The sequence below is a fragment of the Psittacula echo genome (assembly GCF_963264785.1).
Source record: "Psittacula echo genome assembly, chromosome: 23".
In the NCBI taxonomy this organism is placed as follows: domain Eukaryota; kingdom Metazoa; phylum Chordata; class Aves; order Psittaciformes; family Psittacidae; genus Psittacula; species Psittacula echo.
Genome location: NC_137748.1, coordinates 4,237,141 through 4,259,608, shown reverse-complemented (window position 1 = coordinate 4,259,608; position 22,468 = coordinate 4,237,141). Strand labels below are relative to the sequence as shown.

The 22,468-nt window shown below is 65.1% G+C and overlaps 2 protein-coding genes across 4 annotated transcripts; both read left to right on the top strand.

Annotated features, from left to right (window-relative positions):
- The first annotated feature begins 4,168 nt into the window (after window positions 1-4,168).
- LOC308229271 (signal transducer and activator of transcription 5B) lies at window positions 4,169-18,624 on the top strand. 3 transcript variants are annotated; one of them, XM_080633203.1, is made up of 19 exons: window positions 4,169-4,292; window positions 13,264-13,401; window positions 13,506-13,662; window positions 13,747-13,836; window positions 13,950-14,124; window positions 14,214-14,344; window positions 14,419-14,570; window positions 14,639-14,794; window positions 14,901-15,080; window positions 15,211-15,298; window positions 15,418-15,540; window positions 15,625-15,717; window positions 15,844-16,050; window positions 16,348-16,442; window positions 16,510-16,640; window positions 16,846-17,001; window positions 17,215-17,266; window positions 17,601-17,708; window positions 17,777-18,624. In XM_080633203.1, exons 2-19 carry the CDS (start codon window positions 13,274-13,276, stop codon window positions 17,901-17,903), a joined length of 2,349 nt encoding a protein of 782 aa, XP_080489329.1. In that variant the 5' UTR covers window positions 4,169-4,292; window positions 13,264-13,273; the 3' UTR covers window positions 17,904-18,624. The 3 variants fall into 3 exon arrangements, with proteins under 3 accessions (XP_080489329.1, XP_080489330.1, XP_080489328.1); XM_080633204.1 differs by having other exon boundaries at window positions 16,846-17,016; window positions 17,803-18,624; XM_080633202.1 differs by having other exon boundaries at window positions 16,846-17,016.
- Window positions 18,625-19,082: 458 nt separating this feature from the next.
- GHDC (GH3 domain containing) lies at window positions 19,083-21,486 on the top strand (the record flags this gene model as incomplete). Its single annotated transcript, XM_080633528.1, has 8 exons — window positions 19,083-19,293; window positions 19,375-19,505; window positions 19,603-20,179; window positions 20,355-20,538; window positions 20,627-20,698; window positions 20,803-20,936; window positions 21,075-21,163; window positions 21,286-21,486. 8 exons carry the CDS (start codon window positions 19,083-19,085, stop codon window positions 21,484-21,486), a joined length of 1,599 nt encoding a protein of 532 aa, XP_080489654.1.
- Between the last annotated feature and the right edge of the window lie 982 nt (window positions 21,487-22,468).

The window sequence follows — 22,468 nt, the reverse complement described above, 5'->3', positions numbered from 1 at the left end:
AGTGGGTGCAAGGTGCCCGTGCCCCTGGTCCCGGCTGGGCTGTGGGTGCTGGCAATGCCCCCCCAGGCTCGGGGTGCTCTGGTTCCCATCGCAGCCCCACATTGGCTGTTGCTGCCCCGAGGTTTTCAGCAGGCAGAAACCTGGATGTTGTTTTCTGAGCTGGATGAGTGATGGGGAGAACAAAGAGCCTTTGCCCATGCGATAGAGCCTGACGGCTGCCAAGACCAAGCGTTTGCTGGGGTTGTTCCCAGCCGTGTCCAAGCGTCTGGAACAGAGGTTTCCTGTGGAAATTCCCCCTTGGAAAAAGTGCCATTTCCCAGGTTTTTGCTGGAGCAGATCCTCCCCTCCTGCTGCCATGAAGCATTGCAGTGACAAGCCTTCAAATGGGATGAGCTTCCTGGGTGCCCTCTGCTTTCCCCTGCCCATCAGCTCTGAGCCATGTCTCCGTGTCGTCTGCCCTGGCCCTGCTCTGCCCATAGCACCATACTCCATTGTCCCTGGGGTGTTCCATCTTCTCCCTCCCAGCAGGTCTGAGCCCTGGGATCATCCAGGCTGGCTCCCCCATAGGATCTCCCTTTCCATCCCTTCTCTGCAGCAGAAATAGCCCAGCTGGCTCCAGGCTGACCCCTCTGCGTCATGCGTGGGTCCCAGGGGACGGTGGGGCCATCCTGACATGGGCAGGCCCTCCCCTGCATCCAGTGACTTCGGCAGCACTGGGTGCATCCCTCTCTCCATGGAGGAGGATTTATGGCCTGTGCCAGTGAAATGGGATGTGCCATGCCTGGACACCAGGACAGCACCTTCCTGCGGGGCTGGAGCAGCCCCGTGGCTGCCTTGGGAAGCAGGACCACAAGGCAACAGCCTCAGCTCTGTGGCTGCCCACGGTGCTCCTTCCTGCTCCGGTCTGCAGGGAGCAGAGGGTGAACACTGCTGGAGGCTGCGGTGCTAGCACAGCCCTAGCAAAGCTTCACCCTCGCTGTGTTTGAGACTGAGGGGGAAAACACGAAGCTGTGACTAATTTGGGGATTCATCTGGTTTTCATCAGCTGGGCTGCATTGTCTCAATGGGGTTTTCTGGCCTCAGCACGGATCTGGGAGTACGTGGGTCCCAAAGCAGGTTCAGGCTGGGGTTGGGGTCCTCGGATAGGCCCCGCTGACAACCTTGAGGGGATGGGCAGAGGCTGCGCCCTGCTGCAGTTTTTGGCTTTGACTGGGAACAGCGCAGCCCAGGAGCGGCAGAGGGATGCGGAGCAGCCTCTTGTACAGGATGCGCTCCGGGGAAGGGCGGGCAGCAGCCTTGAGACCTCTCCAGAGGCTGCCTTAATAAATACTTCCACTCCTGAGAAATAATGAAGACCCTCGAGATGCCGCTTAGAGGCAGAGGCTGCTCGGCCGCGGCCGCGCGCTCCCGCTCCAAACACACAGGCAGGTTTCTTGGAAACCAATTACGCGGCCCCGCGCTCCCGCTCGGCCCTGGGCACGCAGCATCCCTTCGCATCCTGCTGCGCTCATCTGAGGTGACAACGTGTTTGCCCACAGCTTGGCCCGGACACCGGTTACCTTCCCAGAGCCTTTCTTGAGACTTCCTGAGGACCAGCGCAAGAGAGGTGCTGCTGGCAATGGGGACTCAGCAGTGCCAGGGATGGGAGCAGGCTCAGGCGCTTTGCTGTCCTCAGTTGACTGCGAAGTCCATCTCTCCTGCCCTGCCTGAGGTGCTGGTGCTGCCCCTTCACTCCCCTGGACACTGATGTGCTGCCCCACATGCACCAATGGAGCACTCTCCACTCTCTCTCCCATTACCAATCTTTTCCCCTTTCCTTTCAAAACGGGAATGAGAAGCGAGGGAAGGGGGAGAGAGAAGGGAGGATGCTTTGTGCCCATCATCCAGCCCTCCCAAGCATGCGTGGCCGTGCAGGTCTCCAGGCACACCATGTCCCTGGGACCCTGCGGATCCTGCTGTGCCCGGCCAGGACCCAACAGCCAGAGACGTTGTGTGCGACCTTGATTTCCTCGGCTGGAGCAGCCGGAGCCTGGATGACTGTGCCGATGGGTTATGTGGGCCAGGGATTGTGAAAGCCGCTTGTCCACGTGATCCAACTCGCTGCAGCCAAGGCAGGGAGGGCAGGGAGTGCAGTCCTTGCGCTGGTGTTCCCAGTCCTTTCCTTTGTCTTAGTGGGCAAAGACCGTGCGGGAGACGCTGGCCCCATGTTGGGTGCCTGGCGCTGGCTCGCTGGGGTCCCAGATCACATCCCCACGAGGCCTGGAGCGCCGCAGGAGCGCTGGGAACAGCAGCCAGCACTCCACTGGGAGTGGCTCCACAGGGATGTGTCAGCTCCATGTGCATGCGATGCCTCCCAAGGAGTGCACGAGCGCAGGCAGCAAAGCACCTGATGGGAGCTGGGAGCATCTTGGGCTGGAGCCACTCATCCTCCTGGGTCATCCCATGGCCCCGGCTGCCCTGGCACAGCTGCTGGGAGGAGGTGGACTGAAAAGCACCGGTTTGTGGCTGGCATTTGCATGGGAGCAGGTGCCAGGGTGGTGCCTGCCCAGCCCACAGATACTTATCTCATGGGCCAAGGAGCTGGGCAGGCAGTGAGGAGCTGGGCTGGAGAAGGGAGGTTTGGAGGTGTCAGAGCCCCCAAGGCCGTGGCACCATGGCCAGGTTGTGGCTTTGCCGGATGGACAAAGGTCCCTGAGCATCCTGCCTTGCTCCTGCTGCAGCTTTCAGGGCTCACAGTGCTGTGCCCCAGGCTCAGCTCATGCCTGCTGCACGCTCCCAAAGCAAGGACGACTCTAATACAAGAGCAATAGGAAATAGAAATGGAGAGGTGGCACCTCGGGACTGTGCTCATCCAGAGCTGCAGAGGGATTTGCAATCGCTGTCACATCAACTGTCCCAAGACTGATCCTGTCCCAGCACTGGCACTGGAGCAAGGAGAGCAAAGCCCCTCCCTCCCTGCTGCCCCGGGCTGGCGCTGGGCATTCCCAGCCCTGGGCAGGGGCCACCCCGCTCCTCCCAACCCCCTGAATTCCCCTCCGGAGCGTTTTCAGGCCGCAGATTAACCGGTAACGAAAGCGAAAGCCCAGGAGATCCCATGCGGCTGCTGAGAGCGCTCGAGCAGAGACAAGCACACCCAGTATTGCTTCCTGCCCGGCCGCCTCTCCTGCCGCCCCGCAGCAGCCACCCTGCCCGGGGTGCCCCGTGCTGGGGTGCCCCATGGCCTGGCTGTGGGGTGTGGGTGCTGGTGGGAGCCGTTGAGACCTCCTCGAGGTGGTTTTCTCGTGGCTGCTGCCACCTTTTCGTGTCTGGGGGAGCCCAGAGGAGCAGGGGGTGCTGTGGGTCTGCTTGCGGCTTGCAGGGGATGGGGCAGAGGGGGATGCACGGGTCCTCATTTCCCTGCCTTTGCTCCTGTTATCCCTGCCCCTTTGGTGCCCAGGGCTGCGGCAGCACTGGGATCGCACCGCTCTCGGCCTCACGGCATCAGCCCGGAGCCTGCACAGGGGAGAGGACACCGGGGCCCAGGAACCCAGATCAAGTGCATGCAGGAGCCCAGGGCTGGCAGAGACAGATCCTGCCATGTGCTCATGTCCTGCAGCAGCCCCCAGACCCCCGTGTGCTGCGTTACCGGGGTGGGAATCCCAGGGTGGTGGCGTTGCCCCATCCTGTGCTTGGCGGGACGGGAGAGCCCTTCCCTTCTCGTACTCCCATGCAAATCCTGCCAGGGCCCACATGGAAAACCCGGGCACAGGGGAGCGGGAGCTGAGGCCTGCAGGCAGGGAGAAACCACTGAGCAGCACTGATGGGTGCAACAGGCACCCGCGGCTGCCGGGGGCCGCGGTGGCGGCGGGGGAAAAGCCCGTCCCGTGGGCAGGGATGGTGGTGAGGGGGAGACAGGCAGAGACCCGGAGGGTTCAGACGGGGGTCCCGGTGCCCGTCGAGGCTCCCATCTGTGGCTGCTGCCGGTGCTGGCTCCCGCCAGTGCCCGATCCCGGTTTGGGCTTTGTCGGTACCCGGTGCCAGGCTCCGGTGCCGGTTTGTGCCCCGCCGTGGCCGTCGCTGAAGCCCACGCCTGCTCGGGGCGCTGCCCGTGCCCGCTGCCCGGTGCCGTTACCCGGTGCCGGGGGCGGGAGCGGGGCGGTGCCGCGGGGGGAGGCGGTGCCGTGCGGGCCGGGCCGGGGCGGTGCAGGCGGCGGCGGCGGCGGCGGCCGGAGGGGGCAGAGCGGCGGCGGAGCCGAGAGCCGAGAGCCGCCGGAGCAGCGGAGCCGGAGCCGCAGCCGCCGCCGCGGCCGCAGGTAGGGACGGGAGCAGGGCCGGCGGGACAGGGTCCGGAACCGGGACCGGTTTCGCTTTCTGCTGCCGGGCGGGGGGCGGCGGGGCCAGGCCCAGGGGCACCTACGTGGGGGGGGGCCGGGGCGCGGTGCTCGGTGCGCGCCTCCCGCCTTCTGCCCCCGTCGGTGAATATTTAGGGTGTTTCGTAGCCCCGGCCGGTCGTGGGGCGCTGCGGTGGCGGGGCCGGGCCGCGGCCTGGCTGCGGGCTGGGGGGGCCGCGCAGGTGCGGGCAGGGCCGCGGGGCCGCTCCGCTGCCCCCTGGGGGGAAGAGCGGACTTCGCGCGGGCCGCGGCGGGGCCGTCCCGGGGCTGCGGCGCATTCCGGGGCGGGGGCGCTCGAAGCAGCGGCGGAGCGGGGCCGGTTCTCGCTGCCCCGGGCCGGGCCCTGGCGGAGCGGCGGCCGCGGGGGGGCGGAGCGGCCGGGGGGGGTCCCGCATGCGGGAAGCGGGGTCCCCCGTGCCGGCCGTGGGACGCTGCGCGGCTCCGCGCCGCGGGGCAGAGCCGAGGGCGGATGGAAAAGGTTCGCGGGAGCGGTGACACCGCGGGGCCGCCGGCGGCCGGTGGCCTTTCACCCAGCGCGGGCCGGGCCTGGGGCCGGTGGGGCCGGGGCCACCTGTCCCGGTGGATTCGGAGCTGTCAGGGCTCCGTGCCCAGCGCTGGGCTCGCACCAGGCCGGGATCCCGGCAGCTCCGCACCGTGGCGGCTGCGGGACCCCCGCGCCTGGCTCGTGTGGGCACCGGGATGCGGGCGCTGGCACCCGCCTGGCTCTGCAGGGGACAGGTAGTGACAACAAGTGACTTGTTCGCAGGGTTTGGGGCGCATCGTGCAGGGCACGGCACCGCAGTGTGGCTCACTCATGGCAGGGACACTGCACACAAAGTCCCCGCACACCTTGTTGCAGCACGGTGCTCCTGGCTCACGCTTCCTGTGGCCAGCCTGGCGTTCCCGACAGCATCACAGCCATCCACATCCATGGAGGTGGCCGTTGTGTGCGCCACGGGGTGGTCTGCAGAGCCCAGCCACCACCGCGGGCACAAGAAACCAGCCCTGCTCTGCAGGAGTGGTGGCCGCTGAGGGGCTCTCTTCTGAGCTGAGGTTGGCCATTGCCTCGGTGGGTTTGTGCCAGCGCAGCGATCCCGTTTCGGAGCTTTGCCCGGTGCTGCCCAGGCCATGTGGCTCTGGGCAAGGCGGAGGCACTGGGGGTGTTGGGGTCACCTGCCTGCATGTGGCTGCAGCAAGCCCTGGTGTGCCCGAAACCGGTCCTGACACGGCTCCTGGATCCCTGAAGTGCTGGATATGAGGATGGAGGCCATCTCCCTGGGTTTGGGTTTTATAACCACCCCTGGAGAGTGTGGCTTGTCAAGGGGCTGGGAGGGCCATGCCGTGCTGTGCTGCGTGAGCAGGCCCGTGGAGGAGGAGCTCTGGTGCAGGCTGAGAGGTGCCAACAGCCCATGCCTGGGGACACGGGAGAGTGGGGCTGGGAACGGGGCGTGATGGGCGGCTGTCACCCCTCTGGTGTCCTCCCTTGGCATCTGTCACTAGAGCCGCCTCGCTGGCTTCCATGTGCTGGCCTTGTCCTGGGGCTGATGCTTCAGGGCAGGATGAGGGATGCTGATGCTGGGGACAGGGAGCTGCAGCTGGGGATGCTTGGCACAGGGTTGCATAGAGCCTCTGGAGGGACCTTCCCCTTCACTGCAGGGGAAGTGCTGACTCCAGCGGGGCTGTGAGGTCCTCTCCGTGGGGTTTCCCAGCTCTCTCTCAAGTGATAGCAAAACCCAGATACTCTGCGTGCGAAAAATCCCTGCTCCTTGTACTCCTCCACGGCGTGGGCAGCGAGTGGTGACTGTGCTGTGCTGAGTACAGTGAAGTGGCCCCATCAGCTAGGAAATGACTTTCTGCTTTGTAAGGAATTACTGTAAGTCAGGCTGCACTCCATGGGCAGCCCCGGGGGCAAGCAGGACCTCCCTCCCATCCCCATCCCCTGCATGGCCGTGCTGCCTTCGGAGCAGCCTCCACATTATGGAGCCGAATGCACCGCAGTGGCTGTGGGACAGAGGCAGGAGGTCACCAGTCCCCACCTCGCTGGGTCAGGATTCAGCTCTGTGGTGGCGCAGGCAGCTCTGGCTGCTGGCTGCGGGGCTCCGGCATGCTGGGGAGAAGTCGCCTCGACAGCTGTACTGTTCCTGTGGCATGCCTTTCCTTTCATGGGGTGTCTATTTTGCAACCCCCAAGTGTTTTGATCCCGGGAGGAAAGGGGCGGGGGTGTTTACCCTGGCACCATGTGGCCGGCGCAGGGATCCAAGTGGTGCTGGGCATGCCTGCGTGGTGCATGCAGCAACAGTTCTAGCAACATCTGCTGGCTGATAAAAGGTAGGCTGCTGTGAGCCGCTGCTCCCGCCGCATTGGGAAATGTCGAGGAGGAGGCACATGCGAGCGCGGCTTCCTGGCGATAGGGCTGAGCTGACTTGCTGATAAAGCAGAATCCACCCATCTGCCTGCACCAGAGGGGCCGGGAGCGCCTGCGGCTCGCAGGTGGGAGCGCTCCGTGCGCTGTGTCCTTCCCGGTGCCGGCGATGCGCTGCCGGGCGGCCGTGGGGCTATAACCGAGCCGTGCCATGGGCACGGCGCGCTCCCTGTTCAAGCAGTCGCCGGTGAGTTTTGCAATCTCCGTTTTCGCTGCAACTTCACGTCTTTGTGTTGTTAGGGGAGATAAACGCTGGTTCAGAGCGCGGGGAGGGGACTGGGGAAAAGGCTGGGGCTGGGGAAGCACTCGCTGCTGCTCCGCGGCACTGGGCACACGGTGTCTGGTGCCTGATCCCTGGCTGTCTGCAGAGCTCTCGGCAGAGCAGGCAGCTCTGGTTGGCGGCATCTGAGCCCCTCGGAGCAGCTGTAAACCGATCGCTGCCCTGTTTGGTGCTAACGTGTGGCGCTGGCGCTGGGGCTGGCACGGCTGCCGCGGTCCAGCACGCTCCATGGGTGACCCCAGCGCTGACCAGAGCCTTTGAGAGCAGTCAGGAGGGTGCTCGTGGTGCAGCCGGGACCGGGGGCTCTGCTCTGCCCCGGCGCTGCTGCTCCTGGGCCTGCAGAGAAGGTCCTGTGCCGGGAAAGCCAAACCCCAGCTCTCCCGCCTGGATGTGTTGTGTCTGTTAGGGATGAACGCTGTGTGTGACCCTGGCCACGTTTGGCTGGGATTTACCTGCTCTGAATGCAGTTTTTCTGCAGAAACCATTGGTGTTTTGGGTTTTTGTTCCCATTCTGACCAGTCCTCCCTCCTGCCGGTGTCCCTGCAGGTCTGTGTGCCCCTTTTCCAGAGGCAAGGCTTTACCCTCCCTCCCTTCTGCTCTGCTGACCCATGCGAGAGCATCGCTGTGCGTGGAGCTGCTGCAGCACAAACCCTGGCACCCAGTGGCTGTGAATATCCTGGAGGGGCTGAGTGGATGCAAGGGCTGCTCTGGGGATCCTGCCTGTCCTCAGGGTGCCTGACAGCCCTTGGCTTGGGCCCTGCCCTGCCAAACATGAGGGTGTGAGGGTCTGCGTGTACCATGCATGGGCTTGCAGTGTGGTCAATGCCTCCTCGCCGGGCAGAGTGGTTCAGCAGTGGGTGCTGTCAGTGGTGTCCCTCTGCCTGTCTGCAGATGCCTGTGCCGTGGTGTGCCTGCTGTCCCATGGGATGCCCATGCCAGTGGTGAGGGTGGCTCCTGCACATCCTAACCCGCAGAGAGCACCAATGTACAGTGGCTGGAGGGGCTGGATGTGGCCAGAGCAGTGCCGTTGGTGCCTGCGCTGCCCACACGGGTCCTGCTCTGCAAATCCATCCCGGCCGGCAGCTGGATTAGTGGGATTGAGTGCGCTCCCCCGAGCGTGCCAGAGAAAATGAAATTGTGTCTCCAGACCCCAGTCGGGACTAATTTGATGCTGAAATGAGCTTAATCCTCAGGTCCTTCCAACCAACCCATCCCTCCTGTGCTGCTGCTGGTCTGAGCAGGGATTAGTGCTGAGCCCAGGGCTGTGCTGGAGGCAGCCTTGGTGCCAGGGAAGTGCTGGGATGTCTGCAGGGTCCCCAGGGGGTGGCTGGCTTGCTGAAGGATGAACAAGGTGCAGGGGCTTCTCCCTTGTCCTGGATCTCTCTGTCCCATTCTTATGCCTGAAGCTGCTGCCCCATCACTGGGGAGGGTCACTGGGAGCCCATCACCTCCCTGCCCTTCCTCAGGGCTGCATGTGGGGTTCTTTGCTCCTGGATGGAAGATGGAGACTGGGGCTGGACCTTCCCTGCTTCTGCAGCGGTGTGAGGGTGGTGTGTGAGTTACAGGGGAGGTAAAACTCCTTCATCAAGTGCCCTGGCACATGGCAGCTGTGTCCCCACGGAGCCGGGATGCTGTGGGTGGGCAGTGCCATGCCCAGGCCTCTCTAATCCTGGCTGTGGGCTTGGTGGGGATGGCACCGACGCTGGCAGGGATGGGGCTCCCCATGGTGGGTATCCCGTGGGATCCATGCTGGACTCATGCCCATGGGTGCCGGGTGGGTGCTCAGCACTGCTGGTGTCCTGCCACTGCTGCCTGCTCCTGTGCCAGCACCGTGCTCCCTGCTCTGCCCCGTGCCCAGGCAGGCTCCCGCTGTTCCCATCCAGGTTTCGGCACAGCCAGAATTGTGCCGGGAATGGGTGTGCGGTGCCATGGGGTAACCCTCGGGGATAGGGTCACTCGGCGGGGGGGTGCCATGGCCCCTGCTCTGCTGCAGCACCCAGGTCCTGCCAGTGCTTGGCACTGAGGAGATCCCACCAGCACCAGGGTAGTGCCTGTACCTGGCCACGGCTGCCCCGGGGTGGCTCTCGCTGCACCGGGGTGGATTCTTCTCATGGTCCCAGCCCCTGGATTTGAGGGATTTCACCGGGATTTCACCGGGTGCTTTGGTGGGGTGGTTTTGATGCGTTTCTGGGCCTCTGGTCAGAAGGGAAAATCCAAAGAGAGGAGGAAACCCTTTACCAAGGGCAGCAAATGCCCGTGGGCAGGTCCAGCCCCAGGCTCATGGCATCGCCACCTGCGTGTGGGGCTGGTTTCTCCCAGGCAGCATCGGGCTCGGTGTGGGGTTTCCCTGTTCCTGTCATGGTGCAAGTTCCCCATTTGTGGCTCCCCGGGTGCGTGGCTGCTCCTGGCGCTGCCGGCCCCAGCTCTGCCCACCCGCAGCAGCGCCCATTGCCCCTGCTCCCAGCCACGCTCGTTGTGCTTCAGAACCAGCCATGCCTCTTCCATGGGCCCCTCGCAGCGGTCGTGGTGGTTTCCAGTGGGGGCCGGGGGCTGTTGGTTGCCTCCTCCCTGGGCAGAAGCTGCTGCTCTGGTGCGGAGGCCACACAAAACCCATCAAAGCACGGCGCTGGCAGCAGGAGCTCCCCTCCCGCGCTGCTCCCTCCCATCCCAAGGCTGGAAACCGCAGGCAGGCACAAGCTGGGCGAGCTGCCCCGCTCCCAGCACTGCAGCCCCTTCACCAGAGCTGCCCGGGGGGGGGCCTGCGGCTGCTCACCGGCACCGGTGCTCCTGGTGCCGTGTGGTGCCGCTGGGTCCATCCCATTTCCCCCTGTGCTAGGCTCCTGCCTCGGTCCCTGGGGTCCCATCCCACCCGCTGTGGCTGTGCCTGGCTCCAGGGATGAGCATGGACCGGGTCCAGCTCGGCTGCTCGGCGGGCACCGCTCGCAGCGGCGGTGGAGGAAGCTGCCAGCAGCCCGGGGCTGGCTGCCCTGCGCAGGCAGCTGACATGTTGGAAGGAAATAGCTGCTCTCCTCTCCTTCCTGTAGCACAGAGCCTGCGAAACGGCCACCCCGGAGCCGCCGTGGGGCTGGGGCGCCGCAGCCGTGCATGGGGCAGAGCCGTGCGTGACCCCCGGTGAGTGCAGTTGGAGCCAAGCTGGGGCTGTGGTTCCTGTGCTCCGGAGGAGCTGGAACATGCCGAGCCCCCGGGGCTCCAGTGCATAGGGGAGCTCTGGCTGGGGCAGCCCCGGCGCGTTGGGGCTCATTGGGTGATTGGGGTCCCTCTGTGCCCCCCGCTGCAGGGCAGGATGTGGTGCAGAGGCACTCGCTGCTTGCAGCGGGCAGGCCACGTGTCAGGGCGGCTGAATGGGGGGACCCCCGGTGGGATCCAGTTAAGGGGGCATTGGGCTGCCTGTGAGCTCCAGCGGGTCCCCTGGGATGGGCTGATGTGGGGCAGGGGATGAGTGTTGGTGTTGGGGCAAGCGGAGTCCTTCTGTAGGTGCCAGCACTACCATTGCTGGGGCCCAGCTGGGGCTGGATCCTGCTTGGGGCTGCCCTTCCTGTGGGGCACAGGATGCCCTCCCACCAGGGCTGGGGGGGGGCACGAGCAAAGCCCCCCATAGCTCCAGCCATGGGGCACGCTGCGTCCAGCCCTGCGGCTGCGAGCGGGGCCAGCTCTGACCTGGAAGCGATCGCGGGCTCCCGGCGGTGCCGAGAAACCACGTGTCTGAGTGTTTACTGCGGCGGCCGCAGGGCGGCTGCGGCCCGGTACCGGCACCGCACAAAGCATCGGGCCCCGGGGACACGGCTCTGCAGAGCCCGGGGCTGGGAGAGCGCCGCGGAATGGGCGCTGCGGGGGCAGGAGTGTGGGAGCGGAGAGGTTACGGCCAGGACCCTTTGCGTGGGACCACCGAGGCTTTGCCTGGCTCTCAGCCCCAGTGCCAGGACAGGGGTGTCCTGCCCTTGGGGAGATCCCGAGTGGCTGCGTGCTGTGAGCATCCCAAGTGCGTGCAGTGAGCATCCCGCAGTGCATGCAGTGAGCGTGCTGCAGTGCGTGCAATGAGCATCCCGCAGTGCATGCAGTGAGCGTGCTGCAGTGCGTGCAATGAGCATCCCGCAGTGCGTGCAGTGAGCATGCTGCAGTGCGTGCAGTGAGCGTGCTGCAGTGCGTGCAGTGAGCGTGCTGCAGTGCGTGCAGTGAGCATCCCGCAGTGCATGCAGTGAGCATCTCGCAGTGCATGCAGTGAGCGTGCACCAGCCCTGGGCAGGCGCTGCCGGTGCTCAGGCTCTGCCCTGCCCATGGCACGTGGAAGGAGCTGCTGCCAGCCTCACCCTGTGAGGCATTTCCCTCCCTTTGTCATGGCACAGGCGCTGCCACGGCCGGGACGTGCCGTGTGTGCCGCTCCGCAGGCGATAAGTCACCGGTGAACGCGTTGCTGTGGCTTGTTGAGTTGCCGCTGGTTAACCGAGCTGCAGTAATGGGTGGCTTATAGCTCACGGCCAGCAAGTAAATGCAAAGTAGCGTAAACCACTGCAATTATCTGTCTCTTGCAGTTGTTTGAGCACGCCTGTGGCCGGCGGCTGCAGTGTGGCTGACCCGTGGTAACGTGTGACACTGCAGCAGCGCTGCCCATCGCTGCCGGGGTGCTGCATGTCCCCTGGTGAAGGCTGCATGATGCTGCCTCGCCTCCTTCCAGGTTTCCTGGCAGCAGTGCCTCCGCTCCGGCTCCCCGGCCGGCCCCAGCTGAGCACGGTGTCTGCCGCTCACCGTGGCAGCAGCCTCAGACTCGTTGCTTAACAACCCACTGGAGTGGAATGGGAAGTGTGTTGTCACTGCGAGATGGGAAGCGATCACCATTTTCTCAGGGCAGTGCTTGTTTGCTGTGTCCTTGTGATGGCCCTGCTGTGCCGGGGACTTTGGTCGTCAGTGGCGGGGTGGCCATGGCCATTCTGCTCAGCTCTGCTGCGGCAGGTTCTCACCAATGCCCCTTGTGAGCATCTGCAGTTTCTAACCGCCAGCGGCATCCCGGGTTGGCCATCCTGCCTTCGCTTCCCTCCTTCCCTGCGTTTTTATGCCTCCCCAAGCGCCTCCTCGCCAGCAGGATTTCCAACTTGGTGATTTCTGGGAATGTGGAAATGTTCCTCCCTTTTTATAGGGGAAAAATTCATTTTTAGCCAACTCTCGGTTATTGTTCCTCTTCCTGCGCAAGGCTCAGGGGCTCTGCCCGTGGTTGCTCTGCTTGGACCCGCTGCCGCCATCCCCTGCTGCGTGCCCCTGCCACAGTCCCTGCTTGTCCCTGGCCAGTGCAGTCACTGGACCCCGCTGGGACACAGCCCGGCACCTCCACAGGACATTAAATCCCGGGTGGTTTGGGTGTAATGAGCCACTGTTCATTGCTACATCCTCAGTGTGAGGGGCTGTGAGCCCCCCAGGCCCTCCCTGATCCCTCCCCATCACATCACCCTCAGAGCAGCCACCAGGTCGTTGTCCAGGCACCACCAAGCTGTAGATACAACAGCAGCCGGCGATGCTCCACCTTTCCATAGGTGCCCTCCCTGGCTGTCCCCTCTCCCTGCTTGCTCCATGTGAGCCAGGGACCGGATCCGCGTGGAGTGTGGGATCTGCCATCGCTTCTGCACAGAGCCAGCACCACCCCAATGCTTGCTTGGGGAAGCTGTGCTCTGAGCAGCATCTCCCCCGTGGCACTGGTACACGGGGCACTGGTGGCCGTGGCACCAGGGACCCGCCGAGGTGCCGCATGAGCCTTTGGGGCCGGGTCTGCTCCTGCCCATCCGCTGCCGGCAGTGCCAGGGTGTGGGCAGGAGCCGGGTGAGCGCAGGGGGGCCCTGCTCTGCATCACTCTGGGTCCCTCAGCCCTCCTCCCGGCCCCGTTCCTCATTCTCGTGGCCAGCGATGGCTGCGATCCCACGGCGAGAGGAAATGATTACCATGTGGAGAGGCAGCGCCGAGGCACGCTCATGGCCCTGGCCCCCCAAGGGCTCTTCCTGGAAAAGGGAGAAGGGGTTGCTCAGAGCAGGGTGCCCCATCCTTGCACACCCCTTCCTTTGGCCGCTGGAGGCGGCTCCAGCAGCACCGGAGAACCTGGAGGAACCTGCCAAGAGCTTTGGGAGGGCTTTTGAGGGCAGCCAGGCCCGGCCCCCCCGGCGGTGCCGTGACGGCCCCGTCTCCCGCAGGTGCTGAGCCATGGCCGTGTGGATCCAGGCGCAGCAGCTCCAGGGCGAAGCCCTGCGGCAGATGCAGGCGCTCTACGGGCAGCACTTCCCCATCGAGGTGCGGCACTACCTGTCGCAGTGGATCGAGAGCCAGGCATGGTAGGGCAGCGGGTCCCTGCGGGGTGCTGGGCTCGGCAGCACCCACCTCTGGGATGCCCCGTGTTGGGCTGCCCCGATGGCACCGCTCTGCTCTGTGTGCGCAGGGACTCCATCGACCTCGACAACCCCCAGGAGAACGTGAAGGCGACGCAGCTGCTGGAGGGGCTGATCCAGGAGCTGCAGAAGAAGGCAGACCACCAAGTGGGCGAGGACGGTTTCCTGCTCAAGATCAAGCTGGGGCACTACGCCACGCAGCTGCAGGTGAATGGGGTGCTGCAAGCAGGGGCTGTGGGGCTGGGGGTGCCCCTGCCCCGTGCCTGGCTCAGGCTTGCGCTCTCTCTGCAGAACACGTACGACCGGTGCCCCATGGAGCTGGTGCGGTGCATCCGGCACATCCTCTACCACGAGCAGAGGCTGGTGCGGGAGGCAAACAATGTGAGTGAGGCCATAAGGAGTCCCCGGAGGCTCCAGCACCGGGGTGATGGAAGCAACACTGAGGATGGGGATGCTTTGGGTCCCCTGGTCCTGCTGAGTGCTCCCTGTTGCAGAGCCCCTCGCCGGCCGGCTCCTTGGTGGATGCCATGTCCCAGAAGCACCTGCAGATCAACCAGACCTTCGAGGAGCTGCGGCTCATCACGCAGGACTCTGAGAACGAGCTCAAGAAGCTGCAGCAGACACAGGAGTACTTCATCATCCAGTACCAGGAGAACATGCGCCTCCAAGGTGGGTGATGGAGGGATGATGGGGTGAGGGGGGATGATGGGGCCGGGGTGCTGGTGGCACCATCCCTAACGCCGTGCCCTGTCCCCCAGCCCAGTTCTCCCAGCTTTCCCAGCTGGGTCCCCAGGAGCGGCTGTCGCGGGAGACAACGCTGCAGCAGAAGAAGGCATCGCTGGAGGCCTGGCTGCACCGGGAGGCACAGACACTACAGCAGTACCGCGTGGTGAGTGCCGCTCTCCCTGCACTGCGCTGCCTGTGACACCGTCCCCATGGCCCCTGACACCCTCCTGCCCGCAGGAACTGGCTGAGAAGCACCAGAAGACGCTGCAGCTGCTGCGCAAGCAGCAAACGACCATCCTGGATGATGAGCTGATCCAGTGGAAGCGTCGGCAGCAGCTGGCAGGGAACGGAGGCCCCCCCGAGGGCACCCTGGACGTGCTGCAGACATGGTGGGTGCCGGCATGGGATGGGGCGCGGTGCAGAGCCCCGGTGCGGTGCTGAGCCCCACTGTCCTCAGGTGCGAGAAGCTGGCAGAGATCATCTGGCAGAACCGGCAGCAGATTCGCCGTGCCGAGCACTTGTGCCAGCAGCTGCCGATCCCGGGCCCGGTGGAGGAGATGCTGTCGGAGCTGAACGGCACCATCACCGACATCATCTCCGCGCTGGTGACCAGGTAGTGGCGGGTGCCTGGGGGGGTGGGGGGGCTGGTTCTGGTCCGCTCTGCCAGCACCCCCATCCCCTTATCCCCCTGATCCCCCCTTATCCCTCTCTGCCCCCAGCACCTTCATCATCGAGAAGCAGCCCCCCCAGGTGCTGAAGACACAGACCAAGTTTGCAGCCACCGTGCGGCTCCTGGTGGGGGGAAAGCTGAACGTGCACATGAACCCCCCCCAGGTGAAGGCCACCATCATCAGTGAGCAGCAAGCCAAGGCCCTGCTGAAGAACGAGAGCACCCACAAGTAATGCCAGGGGCAGGGGGTGTGTGGGGGGGAGACAAGGATGCAGACAGCAAGAAGCTGGGGGCACATGGGGGGGCTGCACCCCGCTCCCAGCCCTGATGATCCCCCTTATCCTGTGTGTCCGTGTCAGTGAGAGCAGCGGGGAGATCCTCAACAACTGCTGTGTGATGGAGTATCACCAGGCCACGGGGACGCTCAGCGCTCACTTCCGCAACATGGTGAGCGCTGCTGGTCCCCCCCCTTGTGTCCCCATCTGTGCTGTACCCCTGCTGTGCTCACCCTGGTGTCCCTCCATGTCCCCGTTTATCCCCTGTGCTCACCCCTGGCGTCCCTGCAGTCCCTGAAGCGAATCAAGCGCTCGGATCGGCGCGGGGCTGAGTCGGTGACGGAGGAGAAGTTCACCATCCTCTTCGAGTCGCAGTTCAGTGTTGGTGGCAACGAGCTGGTGTTCCAGGTGAAGGTAAAGCCACCGGCCAGGGCCCGTCTGCAGGGCGATGCTCTTGCAGTGCCCCACAGCCCATCCTGGTCTCCTTCCTCCCGGCAGACGCTGTCCCTTCCTGTGGTGGTGATCGTGCATGGGAGCCAGGACAACAACGCCACAGCCACTGTGCTCTGGGACAATGCCTTTGCTGAGCCCGTGAGTGCCGTGGCGGGGACAGGCCAGGCCCCGTCCATGCTGGGGGGCTGCGGGGCCTGGGCTCAGTGTCCCAGTGGGTCGTTCCTGGAGGCAGAGCTCAGCGCTGACCCTGCTCTGTGTCCCCAGGGCCGCGTGCCCTTTGCCGTGCCCGACAAGGTGCAGTGGCCGCAGCTGTGCGAGGCGCTCAACATGAAGTTCAAGGCGGAGGTGCAGAGCAGCCGCGGGCTGACCAAGGAGAACTTGGTGTTCCTGGCACAGAAGCTCTTCAACAGCAGCAGCTCCCACCTGGAGGACTACAGCAGCACCACGGTGTCCTGGTCCCAGTTCAACCGGGTGAGCAGCCTGGGCTCTGCGCTGGGTGAGCTGCAGAGGTGCACAGGGATGGAGCTGGATGGAGCATGGCCCTCCCAAGGACCCGTTTCTTGCATCTGGAGTGATGCAAAAATTAGACAGGAAGGTGTCACCTTCCTCTTTGGGTGCTGTAGGTCCTGCATACGGGGTCTGCCTCCTTGGGGAGGCATTGCTGGTGCTCCCAGGGCTGGTTTGGTGTCCCCGAGTCTCCACGGCTTGTGTTATTTAACAGCAGCCGTGAGGCTGAAGGACTTGCTCATGTTGTGGGAATCTCCACAGGAAAACCTGCCTGGGAGGAATTACACCTTCTGGCAGTGGTTTGACGGGGTCATGGAAGTGCTGAAGAAGCACCTGAAGCCGCACTGGAATGACGGGTAAGAGCTGCCCTGCGCCATGGTGCCCTGCCCCAAGTCCCGGCCCTGACGCCCTCGCTCTGCCTAGGGCCATCCTGGGCTTCGTCAACAAGCAGCAGGCGCACGACCTGCTCATCAACAAGCCCGACGGGACCTTCCTCCTGCGCTTCAGCGACTCGGAGATCGGCGGCATCACCATCGCCTGGAAGTTCGACTCCTGTGAGTGCGCGCTGGGCACCGGCCCTGCTGGACCCAGCCTGGTCCTCAAGCAGGGCTGGGGCTGATGCTGCTGCTCCAGCACCTCCTGTCTCGGCTGCCAGGGGAGGGATGCGGCGCTGGAAATGCCGTCTGATGGTCAGCGTGCTCTCGCAGCCTGTGTCCGCCAGCTCTGGGCATCACCACGGTCCTCGCTCTTGTCTTCCAGCTGAGAGGATGTTCTGGAACCTGATGCCTTTCACCACCAGGGACTTCTCCATCCGCTCCCTGGCCGATCGCCTCGGAGATCTCAGTTACCTCATCTACGTGTTCCCTGACCGGCCCAAGGATGAGGTGTTCTCCAAGTACTACACGCCGGTTCTCTGTGAGTCCACGCCAGGTAGCGCTGCCCCTTTCCTCCACGTGTGTCCCTCTCCTCCGTGCATCCACCTGGGTTGAGCTGGAGTTCACAGCATCGCTCTGCCCCGGTGCCGCATCCGGCCCCGTGGGGGCTCTCTATCATAAGCCCCCAGCCCCGCTGCAGGCTTGTGGCACACACCGGCACCTCGGGGCCTGAGTGCTGCCTCTTTTCCTCTAGCTAAAGCCGTGGATGGATACGTGAAGCCACAGATCAAGCAAGTGGTGCCAGAGTAAGTCTGACCTGAAGGTGGACCCTGAGTGGTCCCATGGGATCTAGCTGGGGGGGGCAGCCCAGGGCGCTTCTGCTGTTAGGCCACGTCGGTGCTGAGCTGGCAATAGGGGTGAGGCGCATGGCTGCAGCAGGGCTGTGTGTTCAATGGCAAGGCAGATGTCCCCCCTCACCATGCTGTCGTCTGGGTGTCTGGGGACCCTGCATCTTGAGCCTGTTTGTGGGTTTGGGGTTTGGGTCCCCTCCCTGCACCCTGCCTGCTGGTTGGAGGTGGTGGGAATCCCCAGAGAGGGAGCCTGTCCTGTGTCCGTGCTCACGAGCCTCCATCCCTGCAGGTTTGTCAACCCATCGGGTGATTCTGCCCCGGGAGGGGCCACCTACATGGACCAGGCTCCCTCGCCTGCCGTCTGCTCCCAGCCCCATTACAACATGTATGCCCAGAAGTAGGTATCACATCCCCTGTCCCCATCGTGCCTCAGCCGGCCCCCTCCTCACCCCCTGCCTCCCACAGCCCCGATGCCGTCCTGGAACCTGAAGGTGACTTTGACCTGGAGGATACCATGGACGTGGCGAGGCACGTGGAGGAGCTGCTGCGGCGCCCCATGGACAGTCAGTGGATCCCGCACGCCCAGTCGTGACGGGCGAGTGCCCGGCGCTTCGGGGACTGTGCTGTGTTCGTGTCTCTGTGCCGGGGGGGCGGCGGGTGGGCCCTGCCCCGCAGATTTGCTCTGTGCTGCCCTGAAATGCAGCCTGACGTCCGGCTCTTTGGTGTTTAAGCCCTTGTATAAACGGCAGCGGATTTGTCGCATGGTTTTCCTGTATGTTCCTTTTTAAGAGGCCCAGCTTTGGCTTTCCGCTTCTGCAGGCACCGGCCCCCCAGCCCCCCTGCTCCCCACCGAGGGGCTGCGAGGGGAGGGGGCTGCAGAATGGCCTCAGGTTTGCTTTCGCAGTCGTCACTAAGAATGTATGTGTCGCCTTCTTGTTCTACCCCATGGCTCCGTTCCCAGGGGGTTCTGTGGGTGCACAGGGCTCCGGCACGGGGCAGGGGGGCGATGGCCGGGGGTCCCCCCTGGCCCGTGCTGGTGCTCTGCTCCACAGCGGTGGGGTCCCCTCCTGGACCTTGTCTCATCCTTTGGTCCTCCAAGGATGGGGGAGCCCCTTTGGCTCCCAGCTCAGCGTTGCCCTGTGGAGCCGGTGCAGGGCGCGAGGGCACCCAGCGAGAGCAGCCGGGCGCTGTGGGGGGAGCGGAATCCTCTGCCCCCCCATCCCCTCTCCTGACCGAGAAGCTCTGGGGTCCTGCCCATGTTATTTTTCTACCACAGAGTAAAATAAAGCACGGAATATTTTTGTAACACACAAGCTCTGCCTTTCACGTGTGTCTTGGCCCTGCCGGGGGTGGGGGGGACGCAGTTGCCCCTCGGCTGCATGCCCGGGGCGCAGGGGGTCCCCGAGTTCCGGGTACTGTGCAGAACCGGCCCTGCAGCCAGGCAGGTCTTGGGGGGCTGCGGCTGGGGACCCCGGGGGTGGGACCGTATTTCTGGGTAAAAAACAAAGCGAAACGGGCAAATCGCACTGATTTTGTTAAGGAAGGCGCTGGCTCTTGCCGGGGGCGGGGGAACGCTCGGGTTTTACTCGCGATTTAACCGCCGGGGCGGGCGGGGCCGCACCGGGTGTTTTGCAGAAGGGAGAAAACGAAAATAAAAGCGGGCGGAGCTGCCGGTCGCCGTCATTCACCGTCATTTCTGCCGGAGGCGGAATAGCCCCGCGGGCTGTCCCGGTGCGCGGGTCCCTGCTGGGGGCGGCGGGCGAGCCCCGGGATGCTGCCGGCGGTGGCGGTGGCCGCGGTCGCGGTCATGGTCGTTGTCGCGGTCGTGGCCGCCGTCCCCGTGCTGCGGCACCGCCTGTCCCGCTCCGCGCTGCTCCGCGCCGGGGCCCGGTACCGGCGGCGCCTGGAGCTGCTGGGCACCGACGTGCGGCTCAGCCAGGAGCGGCGGCTGCGGCGGCTGCTGCCCCCCGGCACGGCCCGCGGTGAGGGGCGGGCGTCGGAGCGGGAGGAGGTTGCAGGGGGGAGTCCTGAGGGGTCCCGCTCACCCCGCGCTCTCCCGGCAGGGTCGGAGGCTTTCCGGGAGCGTCACCCCGTGGGGCAGCGCTGCGCTGATGGGGCACCGGGGGGGCAGGTCCTGCCGCTGCGCCCCTGGGTGCTGCTCCGCTGCTGCTGGGGCACCGACCCCCTGCTGCAGGTACGGGGTGATGGGGCAGGGACGGGAGCTGAGGGGCCTCCATGGGGCCTGAACCCCTCAGGTCCATCCTGCTTGACCCCCGCCTCTCCCTGCATAGGGGTCCCTTCTCTACCTGGACACCCTCCATGCAGCCTTCCCGCGGGCACTGGACCCCCGGGGCACGGCGCTGCTCTCCTGGGCCCCCCATCACCGCTGTGCTCCCGCTGGCTGGCCCCTGCCCTCGCTGTACTGCACCCCGGCCGAGGCGGGCTCCGTGCCCTCGCGGGCCGCAGCACTGCGGGTGCAGCTGCTGTTTGCGCTGCAGCAGCGAGCGCTGCGGGTGCTGGAGGCTGCGCTGCCCGCAGAGCTGCTGGACGCGCTGCTGGCCCTGCGCTCTGCCTGGCCCGAGCTGGCACAGGACCTGGCGCTGGGCACGCTGCGGCCACAGCCCGGGCTGCCCGAGGGGCTGCGGGTGCAGCTGCAGGCGCTGCTGACCCCCAGCGCTGCCCGGGCGGCCGAGCTGCGCGCTGAGTGCGCCCGCGGCTTTGAGGGCATCGTGCGGCGCCTGTGGCCGCAGCTGGAGGTGGTGGTGGTGAGGACGGTGCAAGGCACGGAGCAGCTCTACTGCGATGCCCTCCGCCAGGCCGAGTGTAAGGGGCTGCCCTTCTACTGCCCCTTCTACTGCGCAGCAGGAGGTGAGTGTCCCCACAGCCTGCCCTGGGTGCACCGGGAGCCGCTGCCCCAGGGATGCGGGCGCATCTCCGTGCTGCATCCCTCCTTGGCATCGGATGAGATGTTTCCCCTTGGAGGGAGTGAGAGCGCATGGGCAGGGAAAGGGGGTCTCTCGCTGACATGTGCCCCTCTGCCCAGCGCTGCTGGGTGTGAACCTGTGGCCGGAGGAGCCAGCGCCACGGTTCCTGCTGTGCCCTGAGTGGGCTTTCTGCGAGTTCCTGCCCTGCCCAGCCGAGGAGGAGCTGCAGACGGTGCTGCTGGGCGAGCTCTGGGAGGGACGCGAGTACGAGCTGGTCCTGACGGCGCGGCCAGGAGAGTACAGGTGCCCCCTCGCTGCTGTGGGAGTCCGGGGGGGCTGAGCACCCCATGCACTGGGCACTGCCTCCCTCACGCTGCTGCTCCCCATGCAGGTGCCGTGCTGGGGAGATGCTGAGGGTGACCGGCTTCCACAAGCAGTGTCCCATGGTGGAGCCTGTGCGCAGGTGAGGACACCCCAAACCCCTCAGCTTGTGCCAAGGCAGGGTCTGATGGACAGTGCCTGTGTTGCCCCTGGCCTGGAGCACCCACCCAGTCCCCTGCACTGCAGGGAGAGCCAGGCACTGAGCGTGCGGGGTGAGAGCATCCCCGAGGAGCGGTTCTGCCGGAGCCTGTGCCGCGCCGTGGGCATGTGGCCGGGTGCTCGCCTGGTTGATTACATCTGCGTGGAGAGTGCTCTGCTGGGTGAGTGTCCCCAGAACTGCATCTGGAGCTGCCCGGGTCTCTGCCAGCCCCCCTGCACCATGCCCAGCCCTGGGCTGCCTGTGCCCACCGGGGCTGGGGGCTGCAGGCGGCTTTAACATGCTCATGGTGCTGCTGCAGGCGCCTCTTCAGGGGCCTGTGCCCCCCACTACGAGGTGTTTGTGGAGCTGCAGGGCCTGCGGGACCTGTCGGAGGGGCAGCGCTACAAGGTGAGGGGATGCAGGCTCTGCTCCGGGCAGATCCTGCTGCCTGCACCCTGCCAGCCCACACTGAGGCGTGACGCTGCCCCACTGGGACAGCACAGCATGGGCAGCCTCTCCTTTTCCTGCAGCTGGACCAGTGTCTCCAGGAGGATTTCCCCATCTATAAATCTTTCCGCTTCAAGGGCAGCATCGGGCCCCTGCGCCTGCACATGGTGGGCGCCGGGGCCTTTGCACGGCTGCGGGAGGCACTGGGCAAGCCCATCCCCATGCCCAGGGTCCTGCGGGAGGAGCGGCTGCTGCAGCTCATCCAGAGCTCCGTCATCTCCTAGGGCAGCCTGGGAGTCCCACAGCCCTCCGGCTCCTGGGGTTCACCGTGCGTGCACCCTGCAGAGAGGAGCGGCGCTGAGGGTGCTCAGCCCCAGGGGTTTGGCTGAGCAGAGCAGATGGAGCCAGCGATTGTGACCGTGCCCCTGCTCTGTTTTGATGGGCACCCACGTCGGAGCTGCCTGCAGGGAGGGAGCGAGCAGGACATGCAGCACAGCTCAGCCCAGCCCCAGGCACTCAGCAGCAGACCTGACCCTTTGCTGGGCTGTGTTGAGCACAGGCTGGGGCCGCGGATGCTTGTGAGCATCACAGGGCAGTTGGGTCCTGGTGCCAACAGCCACGGCTCGCCCCGCTCTGCTCAGTGCCTTGGCAGCACCCGCACCAGAGCAGGTGCCTTTGCCTTTCCTGAGGGACCCGGGACTGTCATAGCCCGCGGGAGGACAGTGGAAACCTCCATGGGAGCAGCAGAGCCTCGGCTCATCCTTGTGCTGAGCTCCTGGGCTTGTGCCATTCTGTCCCCTGGCAGGGACACTGCGGGGTGGTGGCAGGTCCTGGCTGCCATGGAGCAGCCCCTCCACCGGCCTCCAGCGCACGTCCTCTGGTTTGGGGAAGAATAAGCTCCAGCAAGGGCTGGTTTTAATGTTTAAATATCAGAAGCAAAATGCGGGAGGATTATCTCTGAGAAACAAATGAAGGGCAGCGCTCTGGGATTGGGTTTTTTATACTATGCTCTTTAATCCTCATTAAAGAGGTTGCTTTACATCAGCCCTGACTCTGCTCTGGTGGTTGAGAAGTTGCTGTTGGTTCCTCGAGGGTCCTGGGGAAGGGGCAGCCATGAATATTTAACCAGTTCAGTGGCTGCCTGGGGCTGTTCGTGGCACTGGTCCTGTCCCCTCCTGCTCTCAGGGTTGACGTGCTCGGAGCCTGCTTTGCAGGCAGCTGCTGCCGGGGGGGGGAAGCCAGGCACTGGCAGAAGACAAAGTGTTG

Excerpts from the sequence above, each read along its gene's own strand:
- LOC308229271 (XM_080633202.1), top strand. The coding sequence starts at position 13,274 with ATGGCCGTGTGGATCCAGGCGCAGCAGCTCCAGGGCGAAGCCCTGCGG. Across the intron at positions 13,402-13,505 it reads TGGATCGAGAGCCAGGCATG|GGACTCCATCGACCTCGACA; the intron begins GTAGGGCAGCGG and ends CTGTGTGCGCAG. Across the intron at positions 15,081-15,210 it reads AAGAACGAGAGCACCCACAA|TGAGAGCAGCGGGGAGATCC; the intron begins GTAATGCCAGGG and ends TGTCCGTGTCAG.